This window comes from Lampetra fluviatilis, chromosome 65 (genome assembly GCF_964198595.1).
Source record: "Lampetra fluviatilis chromosome 65, kcLamFluv1.1, whole genome shotgun sequence".
In the NCBI taxonomy this organism is placed as follows: Eukaryota; Metazoa; Chordata; class Hyperoartia; order Petromyzontiformes; family Petromyzontidae; genus Lampetra; species Lampetra fluviatilis.
In genome coordinates, this window is record NC_136339.1 from 4287015 (window position 1) to 4313185 (window position 26171).

The 26171-nt window shown below is 54.2% G+C and overlaps 2 protein-coding genes across 2 annotated transcripts in view; both read right to left on the minus strand.

Annotated features, from left to right (window-relative positions):
- Positions 1–2042: 2042 nt before the first annotated feature.
- B4GALT3 (beta-1,4-galactosyltransferase 3) lies at positions 2043–25619 on the minus strand. The gene is made up of 7 exons (XM_078882511.1): positions 25338–25619; positions 11195–11918; positions 10463–10698; positions 8371–8558; positions 5847–5969; positions 4228–4332; positions 2043–3132 (listed from the first exon to the last, which is right to left on the minus strand). Exons 2-7 carry the CDS (start codon positions 11466–11468, stop codon positions 2994–2996), a joined length of 1065 nt encoding a protein of 354 aa, XP_078738637.1. The 5' UTR covers positions 11469–11918; positions 25338–25619; the 3' UTR covers positions 2043–2993.
- The window catches only part of LOC144952033 (uncharacterized), a 46316-nt gene continuing 45443 nt past the window's right edge, over positions 25299–26171 (minus strand). Inside the window, exon 17 of the mRNA XM_078882424.1 lies at positions 25299–25353. Within this exon, the coding sequence (XP_078738550.1) occupies positions 25299–25353 (55 nt within the window). The remainder of the gene's footprint in view (positions 25354–26171) is intronic.

Here is a 26171-nt window from a genome sequence, read left to right on the forward strand (position 1 = left end):
TGTCTCAGTCTCTCTCTGTGTCTGTCTCTGTGTCTCTCTCTCTGCGTGTCTCTCTCTGTGTCTGTCTCTCTCTCTCTGTCTCTCTCTCTCTCTCTGCGTGTCTCTCTCTATGTCTCTGTCTCTCTCTCTCTCTCTGTCTCTCTCTGCGTGTCTCTCTCTATGTCTGTGTCTACAGCTCTAGGTTTTGTGGGCGTGATTTTAGTGTTATCGTCTAGCAATCCAGGCTTCCGCAGTGTGCGGTTAGAGGTTCGGGTTCATGGGCAGAGTTTCACGGTGGGGTTTAGCAATACGGTATAGCGTTGCGGTTTAGCTGTAGGATTTAGCTCTTGGTTTGGTTTAGCGGTAGGGTCTAGCTACGAGATTTAGTGATAGGATTTAGCGGTAGGGTTTAGCTACGAGGTTTAGTGATAGGATTTAGCGGTAGGATTTAGCTACGAGGTTTAGTGATAGGATTTAGCGGTAGGATTTAGCTACGAGGTTTAGTGATAGGATTTAGCGGTAGGATTTAGCTACGAGGTTTAGTGATAGGATTTAGCGGTAGGATTTAGCTACGAGGTTTAGTGATAGGATTTAGCGGTAGGATTTAGCTACGAGGTTTAGTGATAGGATTTAGCGGTAGGGTCTAGCTACGAGGTTTAGTGATAGGATTTAGCGGTAGGATTTAGCTACGAGGTTTAGTGATAGGATTTAGCGGTAGGATTTAGCTACGAGGTTTAGTGATAGGATTTAGCGGTAGGATTTAGCTACGAGGTTTAGTGATAGGATTTAGCGGTAGGATTTAGCTACGAGGTTTAGTGATAGGATTTAGCGGTAGGATTTAGCTACGAGGTTTAGTGATAGGATTTAGCGGTAGGGTCTAGCTACGAGGTTTAGTGATAGGATTTAGCGGTAGGATTTAGCTACGAGGTTTAGTGATAGGATTTAGCGGTAGGATTTAGCTACGAGGTTTAGTGATAGGATTTAGCGGTAGGGTCTAGCTACGAGGTTTAGTGATAGGATTTAGAGGTAGGATTTAGCTACGAGGTTTAGTGATAGGATTTAGCGGTAGGGTTTAGCTACGAGGTTTAGTGATAGGATTTAGCGGTAGGATTTAGCTACGAGGTTTAGTGATAGGATTTAGCGGTAGGATTTAGCTACGAGGTTTAGTGATAGGATTTAGCGGTAGGGTCTAGCTACGAGGTTTAGTGATAGGATTTAGCGGTAGGATTTAGCTACGAGGTTTAGTGATAGGATTTAGCGGTAGGATTTAGCTACGAGGTTTAGTGATAGGATTTAGCGGTAGGGTCTAGCTACGAGGTTTAGTGATAGGATTTAGAGGTAGGATTTAGCTACGAGGTTTAGTGATAGGATTTAGCGGTAGGGTTTAGCTACGAGGTTTAGTGATAGGATTTAGCGGTAGGATTTAGCTACGAGGTTTAGTGATAGGATTTAGCGGTAGGATTTAGCTACGAGGTTTAGTGATAGGATTTAGCGGTAGGGTTTAGCTACGAGGTTTAGTGATAGGATTTAGCGGTAGGGTCTAGCTACGAGGTTTAGTGATAGGATTTAGCGGTAGGGGTCTAGCTACGAGGTTTAGTGATAGGATTTAGCGGTAGGATTTAGCTACGAGGTTTAGTGATAGGATTTAGCGGTAGGATTTAGCTACGAGGTTTAGTGATAGGATTTAGCGGTAGGATTTAGCTACGAGGTTTAGTGATAGGATTTAGCGGTAGGATTTAGCTACGAGGTTTAGTGATAGGATTTAGCGGTAGGGTCTAGCTACGAGGTTTAGTGATAGGATTTAGAGGTAGGATTTAGCTACGAGGTTTAGTGATAGGATTTAGCGGTAGGGTTTAGCTACGAGGTTTAGTGATAGGATTTAGCGGTAGGATTTAGCTACGAGGTTTAGTGATAGGATTTAGCGGTAGGATTTAGCTACGAGGTTTAGTGATAGGATTTAGCGGTAGGGTCTAGCTACGAGGTTTAGTGATAGGATTTAGCGGTAGGATTTAGCGGCGAAGGTTTAGCAGTCAGTTCTAGCGGTTGTGTTTAGTGATTGAGTTTAGCGGTAGAGTTTAGCGGCAGGGTTTAGCTATGAGGTTAAGTGATTGGGTTTAGCGGTAGGGTTTAGTGGCGAGGGTTTAGCTATGAGGTTTAGTGATTGGGTTTAGCGGTAGGGTTTAGCGGCAGGGGTTTAGCTATGAGGTTTAGCGGCTGGGTTTAGCGGTAGGGTTTAGCGGCAGGGTTGAGCTATGAGGTTTAGCTATGAGGTTTAGCGGCTGGGTTTAGCGGTAGGGTTTAGCGGCAGGGTTTAGCTATGAGGTTTAGCTATGAGGTTTAGCGGCTGGGTTTAGCGGTAGGGTTTAGCGGCAGGGTTGAGCTATGAGGTTTAGCTATGAGGTTTAGCGGCTGGTTTAGCGGTAGGGTTTAGCGGCAGGGTTTAGCTATGAGGTTTAGCTATGAGGTTTAGCGGCTGGGTTTAGCGGTAGGGTTTAGCGGCAGGGTTGAGCTATGAGGTTTAGCTATGAGGTTTAGCGGCTGGGTTTAGCGGTAGGGTTTAGCGGCAGGGTTGAGCGGAGAGGGTTTAGCTATGAGGTTTAGCGGCGAGGGTTTAGTGGCGAGGGTTTAGTGGCGAGGGTTTAGCTATGAGGTTGAGCGGTGAGGGTTTAGCTATGAGGTTTAGTGGCGAGGGTTTAGCTATGAGGTTTAGTGATTGGGTTTAGCGGCAGGGTTTAGCTATGAGGTTGAGCAGCGAGGGTTTAGCTATGAGGTTTAGTGATCGTGTTGAGCGGCGGCGTTTGACGGAGCGAACTCGGCACGCACGGCTCAAGCTCACGCTTGGTGGGGGGGTTAGCGCTTCAGCAAGACGCATCTCACAGCCGCACACGGTTCGAAGCTCAGCGGTTTAGCGGCAGGGTTTGCCGGTTCGGTACGGTTAAAACCCTGCCGGATCGTCCGCGCCCAAAGTCTCTCCCCCGGGCCGGCGGTCACCGCTGCGGTTGCTGTCGCTACGGTTACTGCTTCTCCTTGCCGATGTCGACAGTGATGTTGGTGTAGAGCGGCGAGCGCGCTGCGCGCGACAGCAGGCGGTACGACAGCGTGTTCATGCCGTCCATGTTCCACATGCGGCGTGTGTGCGCCAGCAACGTGAACCTGTGGGGAGGGGCGGGGTCACGGGGTTCAACGGAGAGGGGGGGGGGGTGGAGAGGTCACAGGTCGCGGGGTCGTGAGTCGAGCGGAGGGGTTGGCTGGGTTCGTCGCTGTGGTTCTGGTTTGTTGTGGTGGTTGTTGTGGTGGTTGTTGTGGTGGTTGTTGTGGTGGTTGTTGTGGTGGTTGTTGTGGTGGTTGTTGTGGTGGTTGTTGTGGTGGTTGTTGTGGTGGTTGTTGTGGTGGTTGTTGTGGTGGTTGTGGTTGTGGTGGTTGTGGTTGTTGTGGTGGTTGTTGTGGTGGTTGTTGTGGTGGTTGTTGTGGTGGTTGTTGTGGTGGTTGTTGTGGTGGTTGTTGTGGTGGTTGTGAGTAGGTGGGTGGATGGGTGGTATTGGAGCAGTGGTTGTGGCTGTCACCATAGTTGTTGCGGGCACCGTTGTGGTTGTTGTGATTGTTGTGGTGGTTGTTGTGGTGGTTGTGGTTGTTGTTGTGGTGGTTGTTGTGGTAGTTGTTGTGGTTGTTGTGGTGGTGGTTGTTGTGGTGGTTGTTGTGGTGGTTGTTGTGGTGATTGTTGTGGTGGTTGTGGTTGTTGTGGTGATTGTTGTGGTGATTGTTGTGGTGGTTGTTGTGGTTGTTGTGGTTATTGTTGTGGTGGTTGTTGTTGTGGTTATGGTGGTTGTTGTGGTAGTTGTTGTGGGCACTGTTGTGGTTGTTGTGGTGGTGGTTGTTGTAGTGGTGGTTGTTGTTGTGGTTGTTGTTGTTGTGGTAGTTGTAGTGGTTGTTGTAGTGGTTGTTGTTGTGGTGATTGTTGTGGTAGTTGTTGTGGTAGTTGTGGTGGTTGTGGTTGTTGTTGTGGTTGTTGTTGTTGTGGTAGTTGTAGTGGTTGTTGTTGTGGTTGTTGTTGTTGTGGTAGTTGTAGTGGTTGTTGTTGTGGTTGTTGTTGTGGTGATTGTTGTGGTTGTTGTTGTGGTTGTTGTTGTGGTTGTTGTTGTGGTGGTTGTTGTGGTGGTTGTTGTGGTGGTTGTGGTTGATGTTGTGGTAGTTATTGTGGTTATTGTTGTGGTAGCTGTGGTGGTTGTGGTTGTTGTGGTTGTGTGGCACCTGTGCGGGTTCTCCTCGTTGCCCTGGTCTGCACGGTGCTTCACCATCTTGTAGCGGGCGACGCTCATTGGAGGCCTCACGATCTTCATCTTGGCCAGGGTCACCCTGCGTGGGCGGGCGACGGGGACCGGGGAGGGAAAACGCTTCCCGCTCAGCGTGGCCGGCGACCCACCCGCACGCAGACATGCAACGGGGAGGGCGGGGCGGGCGGGCGAATGAGTGGGTGGGCGGGAGAGCGAGTGAGCGGGCGAGCGATGTGAGTGGGTGGGTGGGAGAGCGAGTGAGCGGGCAAGCGAGTGAGTGGGTGGGCGGGAGAGCGAGTGAGCGGGCAAGCGAGTGAGTGGGTAGGTGGGAGAGCGAGTGAGAGGCAGAGCGAGTGAGGGTGGGCGGGAGAGCAAGTGGGTGGGTGGGAGAGCAAGTGAGAGGCAGAGTGAGAGGGAGAGCAAGTGAGTGGGCGGGTCGGTGGGAGAGTGAGTGAGCGGGCAAGCGAGTGAGTGGGTAGGTGGGAGAGTGAGTGAGCGGGCAATCGAGTGAGTGGGTAGGTGGGAGAGTGAGTGAGCGGGCAATCGAGTGAGTGGGTTGGTGGGAGAGTGAGTGAGCGGGCAAGCGAGTGAGTGGGTGGGCGGGAGAGCGAGTGAGCGGGCAAGCGAGTGAGTGGGTGGGCGGGAGAGCGAGTGAGCGGGCAAGCGAGTGAGTGGGTAGGTGGGAGAGCGATGTGAGCGGGCAAGCGAGTGAGTGGGTAGGTGGGAGAGCGAGTGAGCGGGCAAGCGAGTGAGTGAATGGGAGAGCGAGTGAGTGGGTGGGTCGGTGGGAGAGCAAGTGAGAGGGAGAGCGAGTGAGAGTGGGCGGTGTGAGCGAGTGAGAGTGAGAGGGAGAGCGAGTGAGAGTGGGCGGGTGAGCGAGTGAGAGTGGGCGGGTGAGCGAGTGAGAGTGGGCGGTGTGAGCGAGTGGGCGGGTGAGCGAGTGGGCGGGTGAGCGAGTGAGAGTGGGCGGGAGAGCGAGTGGGCGATATCATCGTCCTCCCCACCCCCAGCGGATGACTGGGCGAGCGAGCAGGCAAGCAGGCGGGCGAGCAGACGGATTAGCAGGCGAGCGGGCAAGCAGGCGGGTGAGCGGGCGGGCGAGCGGGCGGGTGAGCGGGCGAGCGGGCATGCAGGCGGGCGAGCAGACGGATTAGCAGGCGAGCGGGCAAGCAGGCGGGTGAGCGGGCGGGCGAGCGGGCGGGTGAGCGGGCGAGCGGGCAAGCAGGCGGGCGAGCAGACGGATTAGCAGGCGAGCGGGCAAGCAGGCGGGTGAGCGGGCGGGCGAGCGGGCGGGTGAGCGGGCGAGCGGGCAAGCAGGCGGGCGAGCAGACGGATTAGCAGGCGAGCGGGCAAGCAGGCGGGTGAGCGGGCGGGCGAGCGGGCGGGTGAGCGGGCGAGCGGGCAAGCGGGCGGGCGAGCGGGCGGGTGAGTGGTCGGGTTAGCGGACGAGCGAGCAAGCGGGCGGGTGAGCGGGCGAGCGGGCGGGTTAGCGGGAGTTGAGCGAGCGGGCAAGCAGGCGGGTGAGCGAGCCGGTAAGCGGACGGGTGAGCGGACGGGTGAGCGGGCGGGTGAGCGGGCGAGCGGGCGTGGTCTCACCGGTGTGCGATGTCGTCATCCTCCCCTCCCCAGCCCCAGTAGGTGTTGGGGAAGCCGTTCATCTTGAGGTAGTGCTCAGGGCTGAGCGCTGACACGCCGCCAAAATACCGCAGATACGGCAGTCTGCAGGGAAACACAGCGGGACACCGCACTACAGACACCACAAAGATCCCCCCCCCGCACAGCCGTGACAGAGGCAAGCGCCGTTAGCCTGAAGCACACCCACGAAGGCCGGCACGGCGCACGAGGGGGTGGGTGGCCAGCACCACGCCCCTCCCCGGTGGTGACGTTTACTACACACCGCACCGGGTACTCATTTGAGGTTGAGTCGACCTAGGGGAGGGGCCCCGGGACCGGTTCAGATAACCGCTGCCACGGAGTGTTGGTGGTGGCCGTGAGCGGGTATCGCTGCACCACCGCTCCCACCCCCCCCAAGGTCGGCTACGTACGGTCCGAAGTTCAACGTACAAGATACACGCGTAACACATGGGGCACACACACACACACTGGAAACACACGGGATGCTACATACATGCATAGAAAACGTGTGATTTTGATGCTGCTGCGTTGCCAGTAGTGCACAGAAAGACAAACAACAAGTCAACAAGTTTCACGTCAATAACAACAACAACAACAACAACAACAACGTTAATGTGCTTGGTTTATTTGCTCATTAACATCGCAACACGCGAAAACAAACTGCGTTAATTATGGTGGACGCGCCAGGTCACCGTCTGATGCACCCCCAGAGGCCGCCGTGAAACCTACAGGAACCCGCTTGCTGTACTGCCTCAAGCAGCTGCGCCTCTGGACGGCGGTGGCTAGGAGATGTTGACTACCTCGCCCGGTGTACAGGAGGTCGTGGGTTCCATCCCGACCCTGACGCCTGCTGCTGTATATTTGGAGTTTGCGTGTCTCTCTCTCTCTCATCATCATCACGGTGGCTAGGAGATGTTGACTACCTCGCCTGGTCTACAGGAGGTCATGGATTCGATCCCGACCCTGACGACGCCTGCTGTATATTTGGAGTTTGCGTGTCTCTCTCTCTCTCATCATCATCACGGTGGCTAGAAGATGTTAACTACCTCGCCTGGTGTACAGGAGGTCGTGGATTCGATTCCGACCTTGACGACGCCTGCTGTATATTTGGAGTTTGTGTGTCTCTCTCTCTCATCATCATCATCACGGTGGCTAGGAGATGTTAACTACCTCGCCTGGTGTGCAGGAGGTCGTGGGTTTGATCCCGACCCTGATGACGCCTGCTGCTGTATATTTGGAGTTTGCGTGTCTCTCTCTCTCTCATCATCATCACGGTGGCTAGGAGATGTTGACTACCTGGCCTGGTGTACAGGAGGTCGTGGGTTTGATCCCGACCCTGACGACGCCTGCTGTATATTTGAAGTTTGCGTGTCTCTCTCTCTCTGTCATCATCACGGTGGCTAGGAGATGTTGACTACCTCGCCTGGTACACAGGAGGTCGTGGGCTCGACACCCTTTTTGGAATTTGCGTGTCTCCCGTGGCCGCATGGATTTTTCTCCGGGTCCTCCGTTTTTTCCCTCCACATTTAAGCATCGACATCGCGCGTAAATTTCCCCGTACCCGGCCGCACCAGGGTCGCATACGGGTACCCGTACCCGGCCGTACCCGTACCCTACCCGTACCCGGCCAGGTACGGGTATCGGGTACCCGATTGCGACCTCTGGGATGAAGCCATGTTGCAGGCGCGGGTGGGTTGATTCTAGGAACTTGAATTGTGAGAAGAGACAAGACGTTGGGAAATGAGTGACAAACGGCGACTCACCGGTGACTCACGGCCTACCCGTACCCGTACCCGGCCGCACCAGGGTCGCAAACGGGTACCCGTACCCTACCCGTACCCGTACCCTACCCGAAATGAGTGACAAACGGTGACTCACCGGTGACTCACGGCCTACCCGTACCCGGCCGCACCAGGGTCGCAAACGGGTACCCGTACCCGTACCCGGCCGGGTACGGGTATCGGGTAGGGTACGGGTATCGGGTACCCTGGTTGCGACCTCTGCGGTGCGCACCTTCAGAACAACTGTTGTTCTGCTGCCCTCTCCTGGACAAACCTTCACCCTGCAGACACCTCCAGCCAACGCCCCGGCCCCCCCCACCCAACCCCACCCCGCCCCGACCTCCTCCCCCCCACCCACCCCCACCCTCCCCCCCCACACCCCTCCACACCCCCCACACCCCACCCACACCCCCCCCTCCACACCCCCCCCACACCCCCTCCACACCCCCTCCACACCCCCCCCCAATCCCCCCCCACCCCCCCCCCACACCCCCCCCCACACCCTCCACCCCGCCCGTACCTGTACTTGAGCTTGTCCATGGCGGCCGACACGTGCTTGGGGTTGCCAACCCCTCCCCGCCCCGACCTCCTCCCCCCGCCCCCCCCCCTCCACCCCACACCCCCCCCACTCCCCCCCCACCCTCCCCCCACACCCCCCCCCCCACACCCCCCCCCCCGCCCCCCCCCCTCCACCCCGCCCGTACCTGTACTTGAACTTGTCCATGGCGGCGGACACGTGCTTGGGGTTGGTGTCGCACGTGTAGCTATTGTGGTCGTTCTCGGGCACCAGGTCCACGTCGTGGTAGAAGACGCAGCTCCACTCGTCGTCCGCCATCGCCTCGCGGAAGCCCACGTTCATGAGCTTGGCGCGGTTGAACGTCTCGTTGCCGGCCTATGGGGGAGAGGGGAGAGGGGGCGGGGGGGGGGGGAGAGAATGAACGTTGACGACCATGATGTTGACGACGGTGATGGTGATGGTGGTGTTAATGGTGATGATGTTGATGATGATGGTGATGGTGTTGATGATGGTGTTGGTGGTGATGATGGTGATGATGTTGATGTTGGGGACGTTGATGGTGATGATGGTGTTGATGGTGATGGTGTTGATGGTGTTGGTGTTGGTGGTGATGATGGTGATGGTGGTGTTGATGGTGATGATGGTGTTGGTGGTGATGTTGATGATGGTGATGGTGTTGATGATGGTGATGATGGTGATGATGTTGATGTTACGGTGCTCCAAGAGCGAGCTGGGGGTGAGAGAATGAACGTCGACGACCATGATGTTGACGGTATTGATGTTGACGACGGTGATGGTGTTGATGGTGTTGATGGTGATGATGGTGGTGGTGGTGATGATGGTGATGGTGTTGATGTTACGGTGCTCTCAGAGCGAGCTGGGGGTGAGAGAATGAACGTCAATGACCATGATGTCGACGGTATTGATGTTGACGACGGTGATGGTGATGATGGTGATGGTGATGATGGTGATGGTGTTGATGTTGATGGTGTTGATGGTGATGATGGTGTTGATGGCGATAATGTTGATGCTGTGCACGCGACGCTCACCTGGCGCACCACGTAGATAGCGATGGTGATGATGGTGATGATGGTGATGATGTTGATGGTGTTGATGGTGTTGATGGTGATGGTGATGGTGTTGATGCTGTGTACGCGACGCTCACCTGGTGCACCACGTAGATGGTGATGATGGTGATGATGGTGATGATGGTGATGATGGTGACGACGTTGATGTTGATGATGGTGTCGATGGCGATAATGTCGATGCTGTGCACGCGACGCTCACCTGGTGCACCACGTAGATGGTGATGGTGATGATGGTGATGTTGATGGTGATGATGGTGACGACGTTGATGATGATGATGGTGATGACGACGTTGATGTTGATGCTGTGCACGCGACGCTCACCTGGTGCACCACGTATATGGTGATGGTGTTGATGGTGACGACGTTGATGATGTTGATGTTGATGATGGTGTCGACGGCGATGATGTTGATGCTGTGCACGCGACGCTCACCTGGTGCACCACGTAGATGGCGATGGTGTTGACGGTGATGATGGTGATGATGGTGTTGGTGATGATGGTGTTGGTGACGGCGATGATGTTGATGCTGTGCGCGCGACGCTCACCTGGTGCACCACGTAGATGGCGATGGTGTTGACGGTGATGATGATGATGGTGATGATGGTGATGATGGTGATGATGATGACGGTGATGATGATGATGGTGTTGGTGACGGCGACGATGACGATGCTGTGCACGCGACGCTCACCTGGTGCACTACGTAGATGGCGATGGTGCTGACGGTGATGATGTTGATGTTGATGATGGTGATGGTGATGATGTTGATGCTGTGCACGCGACGCTCACCTGGTGCACCACGTAGATGGCGATGGTGATGATGATGATGGTGATGATGATGGTGATGATGGTGATCATGATGATGGTGATCATGATGATGATGACGATGCTGTGCAGGCGACGCTCACCTGGTGCACCACCTAGATATTGATGGTGTTGACGGTGATGATGGTGATGATGATGGTGTTGACGGCAATAATGTTGATGCTGTGCACGCGACGCTCACCTGGTGCACTACGTAGATGGTGATGATGTTGATGTTGACGATGTTGACGGTGATGATGATGATGTTGACGACGTTGACGACGTTGATGCTGTGCACGCTCACCTGGTGCACCACGTAGATGGCGATGGTGATGATGGTGATGTTGACGTTGATGATGGTGACGACGACGTTGATGCTGTGCACGCTCACCTGGTGCACCACGTAGATGGTGTAGTGCAGCTGCTGCCGCTGCAGGACGGGGTGCAGGTAGTACAGCAGGTGGCGCAGGTGGTGCTCCCGGTTGCGGTGGGGCACCACCACGGCCGTGCGGTGGCGCGCGTGGCAGTCGGGCGGCGAGTAGACGCCACCGGCGCGCACCAGCGGGTTGTGCCGCGCGATCTCGCTCAGCCGCTGGTGCCTCTCAAAGTCGATGTCTATGGGGCCCACTGCGGAGGGAGGGGTGGGTGGGTTGGGGGGTGGGAGGGGGGGTGGGTGGGGGGTTGGGGGGGGTGGGGGGTGGGTGGGGTGGTGGGGGGTGGGGGGTGGGTGGGGGGTTGGGGGAGGGGGGGTGGGTGGGGGGTTGGGAGGAGTGGTTGGGGGGTGGGGGGTGGGTGGGGGTTGGGGGGTGGGAGGTGTGAGGGGTGGGTGGGGGGTTGGGGGGTGGGGGAAGTAGTTGGGGGGTGGGTGGGGGGTTGGGGGGGGGGGTTGGGGGGAGAAAGGAAGAGAGGGTTTGTAGAGGCAGACTAAGACACCCCACATACGCATTGTAAACAATACCGAGGCTCACAGAGGCAGACTAAGGCACCTCTAGGCAGTGCCTTGTCGTCAGGGCTCACAAACGAGGCCGACCAAGACCGACCGGGGCCCCTACCGCAGCCAGACGGTAGCAGCGCCGGCGGGCGCCATCCCCGAAACAAACAAAAACAAAAAACCAAACCTCACCGAGGAGCGGCGATCGCTCGGGGCACAGCGGCAGGGGACCATCTCGCGGCGCCATCAGCAGCAGTCGGCTCAGGTTGGCGTAGACGTCGGTGCGGCGAGAGTAGTCGTAGTCGGAGCCGGCGCCGGCAAACGCCGAGGCGACGGCGTCGCGCAGCGCGTGCCCGTAGCCGCCCACGTGCAGAAGCAGCGCGCACAGCTGCACCACGCCCAGCGCCAGCAGCAGCAGCATCAGCGGGCGGGACGACGGGCAGCGCCACCACCAGCACCACGCCATCCGGCCACGCGGGGTGGCGGACGGCGGTGGCGGTGGTGGCGGTGGTGGCGGTGGTGGCGGTGGTGCTTGCCAAAAGCACTTGCCCCTAGAGTCCGTTAAGGCTTTGGCTTTCGGTGGTGGCGGTGGTGGCGGAGGTGGCGGAGGTGACGGTGGGGGCGGTGGTGGCGGTGGTGCTTGCTAAAAGCACTTGCCCCTAGAGTCTGTTAAGGCTTTGTCTTTCGGTGGTGGAGGTGGTGGGGGCGGTGGTCACGGTGGTGGCGGTGGTGGCGGCGGTGGTGCTTGCCAACAGCGCTTGCCCCAACAGTCCTGTAAGGCTTTGTCTTTGTCTTATGGTGGTGGCGGTGGTGGCGGTGGTGGCGGTGGTGGCGGTGGTGCCGGTGAGACGATGGTGAAACTGGTCCCTCGTTGCTCAAGATGTCAGCCGCTTCCCGCTTCTAACTCTGCGGTCCCCTACAGACACAAACACCACCACCCACCCACCACCAAATGCAGTTAGCGAGCACCCCCACAAAAAATCATTTTACCAGGTAAGGCCTATCTTCTTGGTTCTTTCGGTAAAGTCACGTAGAAGGAAAATAATAAAATAATAAAAATAAAACATAATACGATAATTCTCACGACGTTTCGGCCACAACGCAAGCAGCCGTCTTCAGGTGAAGAACAGGTCTGTCGGAAAGACAGCGTCTGAATGACTGAATGACGCTGTCTTTCCGACAGACCTGTTCTTCTGTCTGTCGGAAAGACAGCGTCTGAATGACTGAATGACGCTGTCTTTCCGACAGACCTGTTATTCACCTGAGGACGGCTGCTTGCGTTGTGGCTGAAACATCGTGAGAATTGTATTTTATTATGTTTAATTTTTATTATTTTATTATTTCCCTTCTACGTGACTTTACCGAAAGAACCAAGAAGATGAATCCATGCAGTCACGAAAGCTTTAAATCGAAATATGCTAAATTCCTCTTGGTATGCAAATTATTTTGTCAAGGCGCTCTTCCCCCCTCCATCCCAGCTTAAATAGTCGCTCCAAGCCTGGGGCGTGTCATTCAGACGCTGTCTCCTCGACAGACCTGTTCTCCACCTGAGGACGGCTGCTTGCGTTGTGGCCGAAACGTCGTGAGAATTATTTTATTATGTTTTATATGTATAATTTTATTATTTCCCTTCTACGTGACTTTACCGAAAGAACCAAGAAGATGAATCCCTGCAGTCACGAAAGAAGCTTTAAATCGAAAGGTAAGGCCCACTGAGCAATATAGCTTCTTTGTCAGAATCAGAAGAATCAGAACGTGTGTTTATACTGCAGGATAAAGCCTAGAACTAGGCCTCAAACTCTCCCTTCGTATCGTCCGATTCGGTGTAGCAGCATCGCCCCCTACTGCAAACACTTGGCAGGACCCTACAAAAACCTTTACACTCAGTGAGGCTTTCCTGGCTAAACAAGTGTCATATAATACATTATGTTTCTATTCTTTGGTTATTCGTTCCTACCAGCCCACCCCGCAGGGACCTGTTACTGCAGGAGGAATCCGTTGAGCCATAAATCTCTTTTCTCACGGATGTCGAACCGGGGCACGAGGGTCAGAGAGTTGCAACAACGAACGATACAAAAAAAAAACACGCGACAGGATTGCAGAGTATTGGAAAATGTAAAAAATAGAAACTACAAAAAAATATATTTTTATTTTTTACCAGGTTAAGATCACCTAGCTATGTAGCTATTTTTAAATCCTTTATATTAAGTTCACTTGCTTGCTTGCTTGCACGCTTACAACCGTGCAAATCCTTCGGTCGTTTTTTAACCCACTTCCCGTGATCCAATCGAGCTGACATTTTGCACACAGACTCGTTGTGCGTGACAATTGATTTTCGTGAAAAAAATGTTCCTAAATTTTCCACTTTTTAGGAAAAAAAAAATTTCACATTTAATTTAAAATACCAATGTGATAAAATGAAACTCTTACTCAAGAAAAACAGAAATGAATAATAAAATAAAACCGATGCCACGCATATAAAGGATTTATAGTGAAAAACTTTGTTTTTACGGGTTAATTTTTTCAGAAGCGCAAATGATAGCTCAACGACGTGGATTATCATCATCATTATCGTTGTGTGGAAATGGATAGCAGCAACGAAATACTCTCAAAGCATGCAGATGTTGATGATGCTAAATGTGGAGGGAAAAATCGGAGGACCCGGAGAAAAATCCACGCGACCACGGGGACAGAGAGAGAGACACGCAAACTCCAATTATACAGGTGTCAGGGTCAGGATCGAACCCACGACCTCCTGTATACCAGGCGAGGTAGTTAACATCTCACCACCGTGATGATGATGATGAGAAAGAGACGCAAACTCCAAATATACAACAGGCGTCAAGGTCACGATCGAACCCACGACCTCCTGTACACCAGGCGAGGTAGTTAACATCTCACTACCATGATAATGATGAGAGAGACACACAAACTCAAAATGTACAGCAGGCATCAGGGTCAGGATCGAACCCACGACCTCCTGTACACCAGGCAAGGGAGTTAACATCTCACCACCATAATGATGAGAGAGAGACACGCAAACTTCAAATACACAGCAGGCATCAGGGTCACAATTGAACCCCCGACCTTCTGCATACCAGCCAAGGTAGTTAACACATCTCACCACCATAATGATGAGAGACAAAGACACGCAAACTCCAAATATACAGCATAAGGCGTCAAGGTCAGGATCGAACCCACAACCTCCTGTATACCAGGCGAGGTAGTTAACATCTCACCACCGTGATGATGAGAGAAAGAGAGAGAGAGACACGCAAACTCCAAATATACAGCAGACGTCAAGGTCACGATCGAACCCACGACCTCCTGTATACCAGGCGAGGTAGTTAACATCTCACCACCGTGATGATGAGAGAAAGAGAGAGAGAGACACGCAAACTCCAAATATACAGCAGACGTCAAGGTCACGATCGAACCCACGACCTCCTGTATCCCAGGCGAGGTAGTTAACATCTCACCACCGTGATGATGAGAGAGAGAGATACGCAAACTCCAAATATATAGCAGACGTCAAGGTCAGGATCGAACCCACGACCTCCTGTATCCCAGGCGAGGTAGTTAACATCTCCTAGCCACCTTGACGCGATACACGCACGGGATTGTTTAATTTTATCCACCCACGCAACTTACAGTTTCGATCGAACTCGTCAACAGCGACAACAACAAAATACGTATAACCCATTGAGGGCAACACAACCCAAACAGAACCCCAGGCGCACGCACGGATAGTAAGCGGAGAGGCATGGGGGGGACAGGGGGGGGTTGGGAAGGCCCGTAGGCAATCGATGGCAAGGCTGCACCTTTATACTTCATACCGAACATCGCCAACGGTAAATTACGATTTAAAGCATTTCGTGACTGCAGCAGGGATTCATCTTCTTGGTTCTTTCGGTAAAGTCGTCACGTAAAAGGGAAAAAATAAAATAATAAAAATAAAACATGATAAAATACAATTGTCACGACGTTTCGGCCACAACGCAAGCAGCCGTCCTCAGGTGAAGAACAGGTCTGTCGTAAAGACAGCGTCTGAATGAACAGGTCTGTCGGAAAGACAGCGTCTGAATGAACAGGTCTGTCGGAAAGACAGCGTCTGAATGAACAGGTCTATCTTTCCCACTGTCTTTCCGACAGCCCTGTTCATTCAGACGCTGTCTTTCCGACAGACCTGTTCTTCACCTGAGGACGGCTGCTTGCGTTGTGGCCGAAACGTCGTGAGAATTATTTTATTACGTTTTATTTTTATTATTTTATTATTTCCCTTCTACGTGACGACTTTACCGAAAGAACCAAGAAGATCGCCAACGTTGCGACGTGTTCCCGCACGAACGGCTCGGTGGGGCGCCCTCACCGGCCAATTCCGCCCGCCAGCGAGAGAGTTTCCCCTCCCGGCGTGTTAGAGCGTATCAAATGCTACTTAGTGCGCCGTTAAAACCCCTCTCCCGGTTAGTGCGCCGTTAAAACCCCTCTCTTGTCACGAAAACCCCAACGTGGCCAATCAGTTTTGGCTCGTTCAGCACCAGCCGGCTGAGCGCGTAACGCGAAAGCCTCCCTCCCGCGACGTTGTTAAACTTAGCTTTGAGAGAGTTTTTACTTCAGGACAGCAAGAAAAATAAAAACGCGCGTAATCCACACGCGAGGTTTTTCGGGAGTCAGATCGCGCGAGTATAAGTGTCTTCTTGGTTCTTTCGGTAAAGTCATCACGTAGAAGGGAAATAATAAAATAATAAAAAATAAAACAATAAAATACAATTCTCACGACGTTTCGGCCACAACGCAAGCAGCCGTCCTCAGGTGAAGTACACGGCTGTCAGAAAGACAGCGTCTGAATGAAGAACAGGTCTGTCGGAAAGACAGCGTCTGAATGACGCTGTCTTTCCGACAGACCTGTTCTTCACCTGACGACGGCTGCTTGCGTTGTGGCCGAAACGTCGTGAGAATTATTTTATTACGTTTTATTTTTATTATTTTATCATTTCCCTTCTACGCGACTTTACCGAAAGAACCAAGAAGATGAATCCCTGCAGTCACGAAAGAAGCTTTCAATCGAGTACAAGTGTGTCCTTAAACCCCGCCGCCACCAGCCATTTCGACAAGGCTTGCGTCGAGCAAACAAAACACGCTATCCGGTTGCGATTGTGTCGGAGAGTAAACCTCACGGCGGCGTTCAAGACACGCGATGAGCCGTGACGTGCAGTTGCTGCTGCTGCTGCTCTTGTAGCAATCACCCAGCGAAACATCGCTGGGTTTTTACCGGTGTGCTGAACGTGTAACTAATCGACACGTTTGTGCCTTGTTGACAAACCTCACCCATTGGCTGTGCCGGGCGATGCTCGGGTGGGCGGTTGGGCGGGTGGGTGAGTGGGTGGGTGAGTGGGTGGGTAAGTGGGTGGGTGGGTGAGTGAGTGAGTGGGTGGGTGAGTGGGTGAGTGGGTGAGTGGGTGAGTGGGTGGGTGGGTGGGTGAGTGGGTGGGTAAGTGGGTGGGTAAGTGGGTGGGTGGGTGAGTGAGTGAGTGGGTGGGTGAGTGGGTGAGTGGGTGAGTGGGTGGGTGAGTGGGTGGGTAAGTGGGTGGGTGGGTGGGTGAGTGAGTGGGTGGGTGAGTGGGTGAGTGGGTGGGTGAGTGGGTGAGTGGGTGGGTGGGTGGGTGAGTGGGTGGGTAAGTGGGTGGGTGGGTGGGTGAGTAGGTGGGTGGGTGGGCGGTTGGGCGGGTGAGTGGGTGGGTGAGTGGGTGGGTGAGTGGGTGGGTAAGTGGGTGGGTGGGTGAGTAGGTGGGTGGGTGGGTGAGTGAGTGGGTGGGTGAGTGGGTGGGTGGGTGAGTGAGCGGGTGGGTGGGTGAGTGGGTGGGTGGGTGAGTGGGCGGGTGGGTGAGTGGGCGGGTGGGTGGGTGAGCGGGTGGGTGAGTGGGTGGGTAAGTGGGTGGGTGGGTGAGTGAGTGGGTGGGTGAGTGGGTGAGTGGGTGGGTGGGTGAGTGGGTGGGTAAGTGGGTGGGTAAGTGGGTGGGTGGGTGAGTGAGTGGGTGGGTGAGTGGGTGAGTGGGTGGGTGAGTGGGTGGGTGGGTAAGTGGGTGGGTGGGTGGGTGAGTGAGTGGGTGGGTGAGTGGGTGGGTGAGTGGGTGAGTGGGTGGGTGGGTGAGTGGATGGGTAAGTGGGTGGGTGGGTGGGTGAGTAGGTGGGTGGGTGGGCGGTTGGGCGGGTGGGTGAGTGGGTGAGTGGGTGGGTGAGTGGGTGGGTGAGTGGGTGGGTAAGTGGGTGGGTGGGTGAGTGAGTGAGTGGGTGGGTGAGTGGGTGGGTGGGTGAGTGAGCGGGTGGGTGAGTGAGCGGGTGGGTGGGTGAGCGGGCGGGTGGGTGAGTGGGCGGGTGGGTGAGTGGGTGGGTGGGTGAGTGGGCGGGTGGGTGAGTGGGCGGGTGGGTGAGTGAGCGGGTGAGTGGGTGGGTGGGTGGGTGAGTGGGTGGGTGAGTGGGTGAGTGGGCGGTTGGACGGGCGGGTGGGTGGGGTGGCGGCTTTAACGACACGTCCGAGAAGAAATACTTACTCGCAATATAACCCCAACTAATAAAATACAACTTTTACCACCGTTAGTCAGCCCTAACCGTTCCGTTTCTACCCGCTCGGCTGTCGGGTCGTCGGCCGCAAGGTCACGCAGCGCCCCGGAGGTCGGAGATGTGGAGCCGGCGCTTCCAACGCCGAGAGGATTCTGGGCAGAGGTCGCAACCGGGTACCCGATACCCGTACCCTACCCGATACCCGGCTACACGTACTCGACCAGGTACGGGTACGGGTACCCGTTTGCGACCCTGGTGCGGCCGGGTACGGGTACGGGTAGGCCGTGAGTCACTGGTGAGTCACCGTGTGTCACTCATTTCCCAACGTCTTGTCTCTTCTCACGATTCAAGTTCCTAGAATCAACCCACCCGCACCTGCAACATGGCTTCATCCCAGAGGTCGCAATCAGGTACCCGATACCCCTACCCGATACCCGTACCCTACCCGTACCCGGCCGGGTACGGGTAGGGTACGGGTATCGGGTAGGGTACGGGTACGTACGGGTAGCCGTTTGCGACCCTGGTGCGGCCGGGTACAGGTACGGGTAGACCGTGAGTCACTGGTGAGTAACCGTTTGTCACTCATTTCGGGTAGGGTACGGGTAGGGAACGGGTACCCGTACCCGGCTGGGTACGGGTAAGGAATCAAAACCCTTTTTGCGACCTCTGATCCTGAGTTCGGATCCGCGTACCTTTAGCCGCCAACGACACCGGCGGGTGATTGGTTAATATAAAAGAAACACCACCACCACCACTGGCCTCCTCCTCAAGTGTTTGCACGTTTACATAAAGACCCCTCTCTTGTTTGGATTGTGACTGGGGAATTAACGCTCTGATCGATGTGTCCGGCTTTCTCCTGGGGAGAGCGCCGACGTTCATGCAACGTTCATGCAACGTTGCGCTCACCCCCCCCCCACCCAACGTTACAGACGGACGGACGGGAGCGGTGGTGGTGGTAGCGGTTAGCGTGGCGTGTGGTAAACATCGCCACCGGGGAGACAAAGGCGGCCGGGCGTGGTGCTGGCCACCACCCACCCACTCGTGTGCCGTGCCGGCCTTCATAGGTGCTACTCGCTAACAGCACTTGCCCCAAGTTTCTTACAGGCTACACGGGGGATCTTTGTCTTTGTGTTTGGACTTCAATTCGCACCGTGCGTAGGTAACCGCGGCTAATCGGTGAAGAACCACAAACTCAAATTGAGATTGTGACAGACGGACACAAAGACAAAGATCCCCTGTATAGCCTTTAGCAGGCTGTTGGGGCAAGTGATGTTAGACAGACCGAGTGACAGACAGACAGACTAACAGATTGAATGACGGGTGGACAGACACTCAAAGCTAAGGGCTGCTGCTGCTGCTCAACTTCGTTGTAAAGCACTGAGACAAAAGGGCGAGACAGACAGATGAACAGAGTGGCTGACAGACAGACCTGACAGACTGACAGACTGACAGAGTGCCTGACTGCCTGACTGACAGACAGACAGAGTGAATGACGGGTGGACAGACACTCAAAGCTAAGGGCTGCTGCTGCTGTTACGTCGCTGTAAAGCACTGAGACAAAAGGGTGAGACAGACAGATGAACAGAGTGGCTGATAGACAGACTGACAGACTGACAGACTGACAGACTGCCTAACTGACAGACTGACAGACGGACAGACTGCCTAACTGACAGACTGACAGACTGACAGACTGCCTAACTGACAGACTGACAGACGGACAGACTGCCTAACTGACAGACTGACAGACTGACAGACTGCATAACTGACAGACTGACAGACTGACAGACAGACTGACAGACTGACAGATAGACTGACAGACTGAATGACAGACAGACTGACAGATAGACTGACAGACTGAATGACGGGTGGACAGACACTCAAAGCCAAGGGCTGCTGCTGCTGCTGCTACGTCGCTGTAAAGCACCGAGACAAAAGGGCGATCAAAACAAGCGACCTCCGACGTCCGATGCGCGTAGCCTCCCAAGGCCATGATGTGGTGAAGGTGGTGGGCGACGGCTCTGGCATACCCCCCCCCCTCCCCGTCGCACCGGTACAAAGAGCAAGGGTGGCCTGGGGTTATCGGAATCAGAGCATTCATTCATCCTGAGAGGAGGAATCCGATGAGCTATGAAGCTCTTCGTTCAGGCCAGAGGGTGGCAGTGCTCGTGACGAGTGTGACGAGTTTATTGTCGTTTGTTCGGGTGTGTGTCTGTGTGTGTGTGTCTGTGTGTGTCTGTGTGTGTGTGTCTGTGTGTGTCTGTGTGTGTCTGTGTGTGTCTGTGTGTGTCTGTGTGTGTGTGTGTGTCTGTCTGTGTGTGTGTGTCTGTGTGTCTGTGTGTCTGTGTGTGGTTTGTGCACCACGTGAGTTATGAAATTCATTCATAAATGCGTACATCTTCTTGGTTCTTTCGGTAAAGTCACGTAGAAGGCAAATAATAAAATAATAAAAATAAAACATAGTAAAATACAATCAAATACAATTCTCACGACGTTTCGGCCACAACGCAAGCAGCCGTCCTCAGGTGAAGAACAGGTCTGTCGGAAAGACAGCGTCTGTCTTTCCAGCCCTGTTCTTCACCTGAGGACGGCTGCTTGTGTTGTGGTTATTGCAAACATGATGCCTTGTATAAAGGTGTCAGTTTTTGTACCAGTTGAAAAGGTAAAAACCTACTACTATATTTTGCCACTGGTAAAGGAGATGTCTCATATTGTGTCATTATTCACTTCACAAACAGCCGGTGTCAAGCAGCCACGTGATCTCACGCGTGTCAAACCGGTACTACGGCTCAGGTGATTCGGGCTTGGCAGACTTGCAAGGGATCGCCCGTCGGCAGAAGTCGCAAACGGGTTTTGATTCCTTACCCGTACCCGGCCGCACCAGGGTCGCAAACGGGTACCCGTACCCGGCCGTACCCGTACCCTACCCGGCCGGGTACGGGTATCGGATACCCGATTGCGACCTCTGGGATGAAGCCATGTTGCAGGCGCGGGTGGGTTGATTCTAGGAACTTGAATCGTGAGAAGAGACAAGACGTTGGGAAATGAGTGACAAACCGCGACTCACCAGTGACTCACGGCCTACCCGTACCCGTACCCGGCCGCACCAGGGTCGCAAACGGGTACCCGTACCCGGCCGTACCCGTACCCTACCCGGCCGGGTACGGGTATCGGATACCCGATTGCGACCTCTGGGATGAAGCCATGTTGCAGGCGCGGGTGGGTTGATTCTTGGAACTTGAATCGTGAGAAGAGACAAGACGTTGGAAAACGAGTGACAAACCGCGACTCACCAGTGACTCACAGCCTACCCGTACCCGTACCCGGCCGCACCAGGGTCGCAAACGGGTACCCGATACCCGTACCCTACCCGTACCCGGCGCCTGCCGCTGTATATTTCGAGTTTGCGTGTCTCTCTCTCCCCAAGGTCACGTAGATTGTTTTTCTCCGTGTCCTCCGGTTTTTCCCTCCATATTTACAATCAACGTCGTGCGTGTATAGTGTTTTAGCTGCTGCTATAAATTCCCGCACGGCAAGCCACTTGCTTGAGCTATCATTTGTGGCCAGCTCGCTTCTGAACAAGAAGCTAATAGCTCAGTGGTTTAGTTTTTATTTGTATTTAGTAACCAACGCTTTACCGCACCACACGCGACCTGCCCTCCCGGCTGTGACATCGCCAGCAAAACTGTAGTGCGCAAGAGTTCATCATCGGCCATGAGCTATCCGCTGCTGGATGTATGTATGCTCAACTTCATCTTCTTGGTTCTTTCGGTAATGCACGTAGAATGGAAATGGAAAAAAAATATTATTATATTATTTAATTATATTATTTTATTATGTTTTATTTTACTTTATTATTTTATTATTTCCATTCTACGTGACTTTACCGAAAGAACCAAGAAGATGAATCCCTGCAGTCACGAAAGCTTTAAATCGAAATTTATGCTCAACTTGTTTCGCATCGTGCGTAGCCAACCGAGAGGTGCATGGTGAGGGGGGGAAGGACAACAAACTGAACAGAAAAAATCAGTGGCCGAAACGTCGTGAGAATTATTTTATTATGTTTTATTTTTATTATTTTATTATTTCCCTTCTACGTGACTTTACCGAAAGAACCAAGAACAAGTTTGTCAATCTTGATGATCTTGATCAGGGGTGGGAAACCTTTTTTCTGCCAAGGGCCATTTGGATATTTATAAAATCATTCGCGGGCCGTACAAAATGATCAACTTTAAAATTAACTTTGTGATCTTTGTTCAAACATTTAATTAACTCGCCCCTAATGCGATGGTATGAAACTGCTTCTCTCTGGCGAGGCGTGTGATGTTGTTAGCTGGTATTGATGATGATGATGTTGCTACTCGCAAACTGCTTTTCCGAGATTTATTTAATTTCGAGTCCCGCCTGCGGTTGCCTTGACAGGGCCACACCAAATGATTTCGCGGTCCTCATACGGCCCGCAGGCTGGACGTTCCCCACCCCTGATCTAGATGATGATGATTTAAAATATGTATGACCCAAGGCAGTAGCCATGGAGTCAACATTGGGGTGGGACCAAATCTTCAAGGGGGTCTGGTGGTCCCCCCAAGCAGAAAAAATAATCTAAATTTGAAAACGAATTTCCTGCCTAAAATAACACATTCCTGCGGAAGGAGCTGGTAGGAACGTTGGATTGCTCGGTCAATGGCCTGCAGGGTCAACGGCGTCGTGGTGTATTCCGCAAATATGCCCGACTGTGAGGGCGGGCACAAGCCGGCGTGAGTAGGTTGAACGTTGAGTTTTATAAGGGCACCACGGGGTGACCAGCAATTTACGGTGGTGGGGGGAGCGGTGGCGCAGTGGTTAGCACACTTACTGCTTAAGCAGAATCTTTATACTGGGGAAATCCGATGAGTGATTAAGCTCTTTGAACGAACCGGGCGAACAAAACTCATAAGCTCTGAACCTTCAATGCCAACCCACGTGACCAGGGCGGTGACGTATGGTCAAACAGACAAAGACAAAGATCCCCCGTGTAGCCTGTAACATACTGTAGGGGCAAGTGCTGTTAGCGACTAGCACCTATGAAGGCCGGCACGGCACACGAAGGGGTCAGGTGGCCAACACCACGTCCGGCCGCCTTTGTCTCCCCAGTGGCGATGTTTACCACACACCGCACCAGCTTAGTCAGTTGAGGCCGAGTCGCCCTAGGGGAGACTCAGGGACCGGTTCAGAAGATCGTCACCGGTGTTAGCCGTGAGCGGGAATCGAACTCGGGTCGCCGGGTTAGTAGCGCAGTGCGCTAACCACTGCACCACCGCTCCCCAAACCAACAAAGATCCCCCGTATAGCCTCAACAGACTGTAGGGGCAAGTGCTGTTAGCGAGCACCTATGAAGGCCCGCACGGCACACGAGGGGGTGGGTGGCCAGCACCACGCCCGGCCGCCTCTACCCCCCCCCTCTCGCCGCCCAGTGTCGATGTTTACCACACACGGCACCTCGGTTAGTAATTTGAGGCCGAGTAGACCTAGGGGAGGCCCAGGACCAGTTCAGATAATCGTCAACCTGATGTTGGCCGTGGGAGAAAATGAACTCACCTCCTCATCATCATCCCATTGACCAAGCCCCCCCCACCCCCCCCCTCGTTTATTTAAACAATTTATTTTGTTGAACTCTTAAGGTCACTCAATAACGACGCGAACCGACGACGAGCATTGGAAATAACCCGCTCGCTCATTTCATTCCTGAGTATTAAGTTGCGATTGGGGGGGGGGTGGTGGGGGGAGAAATTTTACTAAAAACTTGTGTGGAAGCTACCGTAGCACACACACACAAAACGATAACATTTAACATTCTTACACGGTTCAACGTCTCATTGCTGTTGTTGTTTTGACATTTAGATCCCTGTCAGCTGCGATAGCGATCGCTGCAAATATAAAAAAATGTACCGTAAAAAGAAAGTTTTTCACTATAAATCCTTTATATGCGGGGCGGCTAGAGTCCTCTCGTCCTCTGGCTTGAGATGGCTGCCACCTATGGGTCAGATGATTGCCTGCCACCATTAAGCAATTGGTAATTAAATATAAAAACAATTCCTAAAAAGTGTAATTTTTTGGAAATTTTTTCACGAAAATAAATGTCACGCACAACGAGTCTGTGTGCAAAATGTCAGCTCGATTGGATCACGGGAAGTGGGTTAAAAAACGACCGAAGGATTTGCACGGTACTAAGCAAGCAAGCGAACTTAATATAAAGGATTTTAAAAAAGCAGCATTGATCCAATCCAGTAAACTCATCACCTCACCCGCCATCACCTCACCATCCATTATCACCTCACATCCACCACCATCACCTCACATCCACCATCATCACCTCACCCCCACCATCATCACCTCACATCCACCATCATCACCTCACCCCCACCACCATCACCTCACATCCACCATCACCTCACCCGCCATCACCATCACCTCACATCCACCATCATCACCTCACATCCACCATCATCACCTCACATCCATCATCACCTCACCATCCATCATCATCACCTCACCCACACCATCACCTCACCCACACCATCACCTCACATCCACCATCATCACCTCACATCCACCATCATCACCTCACATCCACCACCATCACCTCACCATCCATTATCACCTCACCCCCACCATCATCACCTCAGCCCCATCATCATCTCCCATCATCATCACCTCCCCCGACCATCATCATCTCACACCCATCACCTCACCCCCATCACCTCACACACATCACCCCACCATCACCACCTCACCATCATCACCTCACCCCCACCATCATCACCTCACATCCACCATCATCACCTCACCCCCATCATCACATCACCCCCATCATCATCACCTCACCATGATCACCTCACATCCACCATCATCACCTCACCCCCATCATCATCACCTCACCATCATCACCCCAACCATCATCACCTCACCCCACCACCATCACCTCACATCCACCATCATCATCACCTCACCATCATCACCTCACCCCCATCACCTCACCCCTACCATCATCACCTCACATCCACCATCATCACCTCACCCCCATCATCACCTCACATCCACCATCACCTCACCCCGACCATCATCACCTCACCCCGACCATCATCACCTCACCCCGACCATCATCACCTCACCCCCATCATCACCTCACATCCACCATCACCTCACCCCGACCATCATCACCTCACCCACACCATCATCACATCACCCCCATCACCTCACATCCACCATCATCACCTCACCCCCATCATCATCACCTCACATCCACCATCATCACCTCACCCCCATCATCATCACCTCACCCCCATCATCATCACACCACCCCCACCATCATCACCTCACTCCCACCATCATCACCTCACCCCTATCACCTCACCCCCACCACCATCACCTCAGATCCACCATCATCACCTCACCCCCATCATCATCACCTCACCCCCATCATCATCACCTCACCCCCATCATCATCACCTCACCCCCCATCACCGATCCACTGCTGGATGAACAGTAATCTTCACACCCGCTTAATAAGCACCTGAGTGTACTGACGTTACTTAACAATCGCGCCCCACACATCAACTACGATTTGCATAACTATTCCACGCAAATTTGAATAATCGCTCGTTCTTATTTATAACGAATACATTTTTTTAAATGTAAAAAAATCCTTTTTTTTTTAAGATAGCGGCCTACAGTAGGCCGCGGCACAATCCCGCGGGCCCTAGCCCCTCGCCTCGTCACGGCTGCCGGCGCATCTCACCTGCAGGCCGGCTGGGCTGGGTCGGCCACGTGGGGGGCCACCCGGGAGCGATTGGTTGGAGGTGAGAGGGGGAATCTCCTCAACCGGGCCCCCCCCCCCTTCTCTCAAAGCGGCCGGGGGGGGGCGCGGGGGTTGTGTGGGTTGCGGGCCCCCCCACTACTAAACAACCACAACAACCACAACAACAACAACAACCACCACAACCACCGGCGGGCACGGCTGGTGGTGGATGTCGGCAGGCAACGCGCCTACGACCCCAGGGGGAGGGGGGTGAGGAGAAGGCGGGAGAATTGAAGCGAACGGCGATGGGAGGAGTCAAGGGCGGGGGGGGAGGGGTTAAAGGTGAAGAGAGAGGGGGGGGGCGATGGGAGGAGTCAGGGGCGGGGGGGGGAGGGGTTAAAGGTGGAGAGAGGGGGAGGGGCGATGGGAGGAGTCAGGGGCGGGGTAGGAGGGGTTAAAGGTGGAGAGAGGGGGAGGGGCGATGGGAGGAGTCAGGGGCGGGGGGGGAGGGGTTAAAGGTGGAGAGAGGGGGAGGGGCGATAGGGAGAGGGGGGAGACGGGGGGGGGGATGGGAGGAGTCAGGGGCAGGGGGGGGGAGGGGTTAAAGGTGGAGAGAGAGAGAGGGAGGGGGGATATGGGGGGGAGGGGGGAGACGGGGGGGGTTAAAGGTGGAGAGAGAGGGGGGGCGATGGGAGGAGTCAGGGGGGGGGTGGGGGGAGGGGTTAAAGGTGGGGAGAGGGGGGGGAGATGGGGGGAGGGGGGAGACGGGGGGGGGGGGAGGGGTTAAAGGTGGTAGGGAGAGAGGGGGGGGCGATGGGGGGAGTCAGGGGCGGG